We start from the raw sequence: 7,656 nt of genomic DNA on the forward strand, positions 1-7,656 counted from the left end.
CAAAGAAACACAAAGAAACACAGAGAGACACAAAGAAACACAGAGAAACACAGAGAAACACAAAGAAACACAAAGAAACACAGAGAAACACAGAGAAACACAAAACACCAAAGAACACAAAGAACACAAGAACACAAAACACAGAGAACACAGAGAAACACAAAGAAACACAAGAACACAGAGAAACACAAAGAAACACAAAGAAACACAGAGAAACACAGAGAAACACAAAGAAACACAAAGAAACACAGAGAAACACAAAGAAACATAAAGAAACACAAAGAAACACAAAGAAACACAGAGAAACACAAAGAAACACAAAGAGACACAAAGAAACACAGAGAAACACAAAGAAACACAAAGAAACACAAAGAGACACAAAAACAAAGAGCACAAGAAACACAACACAAAGAAAACACAGAGAACACAAGAAACAAAGAGACACAGAGAAACACAGAGAGACACAAAGAGACACAAAGAGACACAAAGAAACACAGAGAGACACAAAGAGACACAAAGAAACACAGAGAAACACAAAGAGACACAAAGAAACACAGAGAGACACAAAGAAACACAGAGAAACACAAAGAAACACAGAGAAAAAACAGAAAAAATACAAAGAAACACAGAGAAACAGAGAACACAAGAAACACAAAGAGACACACAAAGAAACAGAGAAACACAAAGAGACACAAAGAAACACAGAGAGACACAAAGAGACACAAAGAAACACAAAGAAACACAAAGAGACACAAAGAAACACAAAGAGACACAAAGAGACACAAAGAGACACAAAGAAACACAAAGAAACACAAAGAAACACAGAGAAACACAAAGAGAGACACAAAGAGACACAAAGAAACACAAAGAGACACAAAGAGACACAAAGAAACACAAAGAAACACAGAAAACAAAGAGACACAAAGAAACACAAGAGACACAAAGAAACACAGAGAGACACAAAGAAACACAAAGAAACACAAAGAGACACAAAGAAACACAAAGAAACACAGAGAAACACATAGAAACACAAAGAAACACAAAGAAACACAGAGAAACACAAAGAGACACAAAGAGACACAGAGAGACACAAAGAAACACAAAGAGACACAAAGAAACACAGAGAAACACAGAGAGACACAAAGAAACACAAAGAGACACAAAGAAACACAGAGAAACACAAAGAGACACAAAGAGACACAAAGAAACACAGAGAAACACAAAGAGACACAAAGACACAAAGAGACACAAGAAACACAAAGAAACACAAAGAAACACAAAGAGACACAAAGAGACACAAAGAAACACAAAGAGACACAAAGAAACACAAAGAAACACAAAGAGACACAAAGAAACACAAAGAGACACAAAGAAACACAAAGAAACACAAAGAGACACAAAGAAACACAGAGAAACACAAAGAAACACAAAGAGACACAAAGAGACACAAAGAGACACAAAGAGACACAAAGAAACACAAAGAAACACAAAGAGACACAAAGAGACACAAAGAGACACAAAGAAACACAAAGAAACACAAGGAGACACAAAGAAACACAAAGAGACACAAGGAGACACAAAGAAACACAAAGAAACACAAAGAGACACAAAGAGACACATAGAAACACAAAGAAACACAAAGAAACACAAAGAAACACAAAGAAACCCACTGGAGCCACTGTTTGAACTGGACCAACTCACTGATGTTTATTTCTTCATTGACATATTCAAACACACATCCATCCCATAATAACTCCTATAATCACAGGCTCTCCCATGTGACATAAACATCCCAGTGGGTCAGGACCTGGAACCTCCGCCGGTGACGGTGGACGTTGTTTATGTGTGTTCTGGTTTTCCTTGGTGGGCCGGACGTGTCCACCTGATCCGGTCCAGCTTGTCCTCGATCTGCGTCAGACGGAAGTCGAGGACCTGGTCCAGCTGCTTCAGACGGGTGTCAAGGACCTGGTCCAGCTTGTCCTGTATCTGGTCCAGTTTGGTGTTGAGGGTGGTTACGTCCGGAACCAGGGAACCGATGTCAACGTTCTGGTAGCTGTCGGTGCTGATTTCACAACTGTTTCCATAGTAACCGTCAGGACAGTCGCACAGGTGTTCATTGGAGTCCATCAGCCGCCTGCACACGCCTGCGTTCACACAGGTGTCAGGGGAGGAACAAACCGGCAGCCGTCTGGACAGGTAGACGTTCACCGTGTACTGGTAACCATCGAGGGTGCACTCCACCTGGTTGAAATCAGGTGGTGGCGACATCACTGGAGCTTCACCATAGAAATAATGCAAAACTCTGGCATTATCTGTGAAGTCTGACGATACCGCTTCAGGGACAACGTGGCCCTCATCCTGGCTTATGAGGGTTCCAGTGAACACCAGAAAGGAACAGTCCTGGGACTTCTCTTTAAGGTCCGAACACTGGACATTATCCAAGCATTTCGGAGCGGCAGACTTAACTTCGTCTTCGTATGTGTTGGTTTCCTTGTGGGTGTATCCCACCGCCACCACCACGTCCCCCACAGGTACACGCCTCATGTCCACCAGTTTGTAGTTATCCTCATTGTTCTTCTCGTACACCACCACTGCCCACTTGTACCAGAAGTACTTCTCATCCAGAGTCTTCTGGACCATGTCAGCGATGTCCTGTGTTTGGTCTTTGGTGAATCTTTTGCTGACCTCCTCCACGTCTTTAACCAAGTACTGCTCAAAGTTGTCCAGACAGAACTGCAAAGCATCGTTCTGAGCTTTGAAGACGTTCTTGAACATGCGGTTATGTTTGTCCTGTTGACCTGATGAGCTGAATCCAATGAGTTTCCAGTAGAGCTGGTTGAGGACCATGCCCTTCCACAGCAGACTGCTCAGGTACAGGTTATAGCGGCCTATCTCACTGATGCTACACTTGAACTTGTCCTTCAACAGGTTGTTGATGTTCCTGCTCAGAGACGTGCCGCTGACCGTCAGGTAATGGTAGATGTTGGCCACGCTGCCCTCAGTCCCTGAGTTCTCATAGAAGTTGGCAAAGATCTCGGCCAGCTTCAGCTTCTCCTCTTCACTCGTCACCAGCCTGAGGTTCTGCTGAAGCTCATCTAACCTCATCCAGGCGTTCAGGATACGAGTCTCATCTTGAGAGTAGACGCTGGCGAAGTTGGACCACTCCACATCTGTGGTCAGGTCGGCTATCTGGAAGGCCAGAGAGTCCAGCCTCCGGTTGACCTCACTGAAGCCGTTCCTCAGCTCCTCAATGCTGTTTTCCTGAGGGATGATGGCCAGAACCACGTTGACAATTGAGCAGACGAGACTTCCGATACCGGGCGCCAAACTGGCTAAGTTAGCCAGGCCCTTGAGCACAGACTCCAGTCTCTTAGGTTGCTGTACGTTGGTCACCTGTACCACCGTGGTCAGGAAGTCCATGCCCACCTGGAACCCACTCTGGACCCGTTCTTTGGTGGTTGCATCCAGCGCTCTTTTGAGCCTGCGAAGGGCTGGGAGGTTAGCAGGTGAAGGGTCATGTGACTGAGCAGCCGAAGTCGTCCAATAAACAAAGAGGATGAGAGAGAACCACAGCACGACGGAGGACGTCCGAGGGAACGCCATGACTGAAACACAGAGACACAACATTTAAGACACAAGTGGAGAACACTAGGAGAAGAACACTAGAAGAACACTAAAAGAACTCTAAAAGAACACTAGAAGAACACAAGAAGAACAACACTAGAAGAACACTAGAAGAACACTGGAAGAACACCAGAAGACGAACACTAGAAGAACACTAGAGGAAGAACACTAGAAGAACACAAGAAGAACAACACTAGAAGAACACTAGAAGAACAACACTAGAAGAACAACACTAGAAGAACACTGGAAGAAAACCAGAAGACGAACACTAGAAGAACAACTCTAGAAGAACATTAGAAGAAGAACACTAGGAGAACACAAGAAGAACAACACTAGAACAACACTGGAAGAACACCAGAAGACGAACACTAGAAGAAGAACACTAGAAGAACACTAGAAGAAGAACACTAGAAGAACACCAGAAGAACAACACTAGAAGAACAACACTAGAAGTACAACACGAGAAGAACACTAGAAAAAGAACACCAGAAGAACACCAGAAGAATAACACTCGAAGAAGAACTTTAGAAGAACACTAGAAGATGAACACTAGAGGAAAAACACTAGAACAACACTAGAACAACACTAGAAGAACAACACTAGAAGAACACAAGAAGAAAAACACAAGAAGAACACTAGAAGAAGAACACTAGAAGAACACTTGAAGAACATTAAAAGAACACTAGAAGAAGAACACTAGAAGAAGAACACTAGAAGAGCACAAGAAGAACATAAGAAGAAGAACACTACAAGAAGAACACTAGAAGAACACTACAAGAACAGTACAAGAAGAACATTAGAAGAAGATTAGAAGAAGAACACTAGAAGAACACTACAAGAACACTACAAGAAAAACACTAGAAGAACACTAGAAGAACACTACAAGAAGAACACTAGAAGAACACTAGAAGAACACTAGAAGAAGAGCACTAGAAGAACACTAGGAGAAGAACACTAGAAGAACACGACAAGAAAACACTAGAAGAACACTAGAAAAAGAACACTAGAAGAACACTAGAAGAAGAACACTAGAAGAACACTACAAGAAGAACACTAGAAGAACACTACAAGAAGAACATTAGAAGAAGAACACTACAAGAAGAGCACTAGAAGAACAGTAGAAGAAGAACACTAGAAGAACAGTACAAGAAGAACACTAGAAGAACACTAGAAGAAGAACACTAGAAGAACACTACAAGAAGAACACTAGATGAACACTACAAGAAGAACACTAGAAGAACACTAGAACACTAGAAGTAGAACACTAGAAGAACACTAGAAGTAGAACACTAGAAGAACATCAGAAGAACAACACTAGAAGAAGAACACAAGGAGAACACTGGAAGAACAGCAGAAGACGAACACTAGAAGAAGAACACTAGAAGAACACCAGAAGAACAACACTAGAAGTACAACACGAGAAGAACACTAGAAGAAGAACACCAGAAGAACACCAGAAGAATAACACTTGAAGAACAACACTAGAAGAACACTAGAAGATGAACACTAGAGGAACAACACTAGAAGAACACTAGAAGAACACTAGAAGAACAACACTAGAAGAACAACACTAGAAGAACGTTAGAAAAAGAACACTAGAAGACTAGAAGAAGACTAGAAGAACAACACTAGAAGAACACTAGAAGAACAACACTAGAAGAAGAACACTAGAAGAACAACACTAGAAGAAGAACACTAGAACAACACTGGAAGAACACCAGAAGACGAACACTAGAAGAACAACACTAGAAGAACATTAGAAGAAGAACACTAGGAGAACACAAGAAGAACAACACTAGAACAACACTGGAAGAACACCAGAAGATGAACACTAGAAGAAGAACACTAGAAGAACACCAGAAGAACAACACTAGAAGAACAACACTAGAAGTACAACATGAGAAGAACACTAGAAAAAGAACACCAGAAGAACACCAGAAGAATAACATTCGAAGAAGAACATTAGAAGAACACTAGAAGATGAACACTAGAGGAAAAACACTAGAACAACACTAGAAGAACAACACTAGAAGAACAACACTAGAAGTACAACACGAGAAGAACACTAGAAAAAGAACACCAGAAGAACACTAGAAGAACACTACAAGAAGAACAATAGATGAACACTACAAGAAGAACACTAGAAGAACACTAGAACACTAGAAGTAGAACACTAGAAGAACACTAGAAGTAGAACACTAGAAGAACATCAGAAGAACAACACTAGAAGAAGAACACAAGGAGAACACTGGAAGAACAGCAGAAGACGAACACTAGAAGAAGAACACTAGAAGAACACCAGAAGAACAACACTAGAAGTACAACACGAGAAGAACACTAGAAGAAGAACACCAGAAGAACACCAGAAGAATAACACTTGAAGAACAACACTAGAAGAACACTAGAAGATGACACTAGAGGAAACAACACTAGAAGAACACTAGAACAACACTAGAAGAACATCACTAGAAGAACGTTAGAAAAAGAAGACTAGAAGAACACTAGAAGAACACACTAGAAGAACACTAGAACAACACTAGAAGAACACTAGAAGATGAACACTAGAAGAACAACACTAGAAGAAGAACACTAGAACAACACTGGAAGAACACCAGAAGACGAACACTAGAAGAACAACACTAGAAGAACATTAGAAGAAGAACACTAGGAGAACACAAGAAGAACAACACTAGAACAACACTGGAAGAACACCAGAAGACGAACACTAGAAGAAGAACACTAGAAGAACACCAGAAGAACAACACTAGAAGTACAACACTAGAAGTACAACATGAGAAGAACACTAGAAAAAGAACACTAGAGGAAAAACACTAGAACAACACTAGAACAACACTAGAAGAACAACACTAGAAGAACACTAGACTAATCCAATGAGAACATTCTGTTTGACATGTTGAAGGTTTGGACTTTCAGACACTCAGAAACAGAAAGGATTAAACCAACCTTTAATCTGTTTTAGTCCATTATTATCAACTACGTTTCATTAAAATGAACCTTTAAAAAAACTGTGACTGTCAGCCAATCAGAAGGGCTGCAGTGTACAAACTGTGACTGTCAGCCAATCAGAAGGGCTGCAGTGTATAAACTGTGACTGTCAGCCAATCAGAAGGGCTGCAGTGTATAAACTGTGACTGTCAGCCAATCAGAAGGGCTGCAGTGTATAAACTGTGACTGTCAGCCAATCAGAAGGGCTGCAGTGTATAAACTGTGACTGTCAGCCAATCAGAAGGGCTGCAGTGTACAAACTGTGACTGTCAGCCAATCAGAAGGGCTGCAGTGTATAAACTGTGACTGTCAGCCAATCAGAAGGGCTGCAGTGTATAAACTGTGACTGTCAGCCAATCAGAAGGGCTGCAGTGTACAAACTGTGACTGTCAGCCAATCAGAAGGGCTGCAGTGTATAAACTGTGACTGTCAGCCAATCAGAAGGGCTGCAGTGTACAAACTGTGACTGTCAGCCAATCAGAAGGGCTGCAGTGTACAAACTGTGACTGTCAGCCAATCAGAAGGGCTGCAGTGTATAAACTGTGACTGTCAGCCAATCAGAAGGGCTGCAGTGTTTCCTGTTACAGGATGAGCAACACAGAAACAGATGCAGCGAGCTGAAGCACAGAGTGAAGAACAGAGAAAAAACAACCAACTGTTTATTCACGTTTATTTTGTGTTTGAAAGTGTGTTTTTTTTTATTTTGATGGACTGTGGATGTTTTGAACGTTACTTGCTGAGTTTAATTCCACTCACTTCAGGAATAACCCAGACCAGGGCTGTCAGACCCTGGTCCTCCAGACCCACTATCCTGCATGTTTCAGATGGATCCTCTTCCAACACCTGATTCAAATGATCAGCTGATCACCCAGCTCTGCAGAAGCCTGATGACGAGCTTCAGGTGTGGTGGAAGAGGGAAACATCTGAAACATGCAGGATAGTGGATCTGGAGGACCAGGGTCTGACGGCCCTGGTCTAGACTGTTCCGTTCCATCAGAGGATCCTTTTTGTGGAGAACCCAGACTT

At 41.9% G+C, this 7,656-nt stretch overlaps 1 protein-coding gene across 1 annotated transcript; it reads right to left on the reverse strand.

Annotated features, from left to right (window-relative positions):
- Positions 1-1,707: 1,707 nt before the first annotated feature.
- Positions 1,708-3,603, reverse strand: LOC115423518 (uncharacterized). Its single transcript, XM_030140371.1, has one exon. It carries the CDS (start codon positions 3,601-3,603, stop codon positions 1,840-1,842), a length of 1,764 nt encoding a protein of 587 aa, XP_029996231.1. The 3' UTR covers positions 1,708-1,839.
- Positions 3,604-7,656: the final 4,053 nt, after the last annotated feature.

Source organism: Sphaeramia orbicularis, chromosome 8, assembly GCF_902148855.1.
Source record: "Sphaeramia orbicularis chromosome 8, fSphaOr1.1, whole genome shotgun sequence".
Classification (NCBI taxonomy): domain Eukaryota; kingdom Metazoa; phylum Chordata; class Actinopteri; order Kurtiformes; family Apogonidae; genus Sphaeramia; species Sphaeramia orbicularis.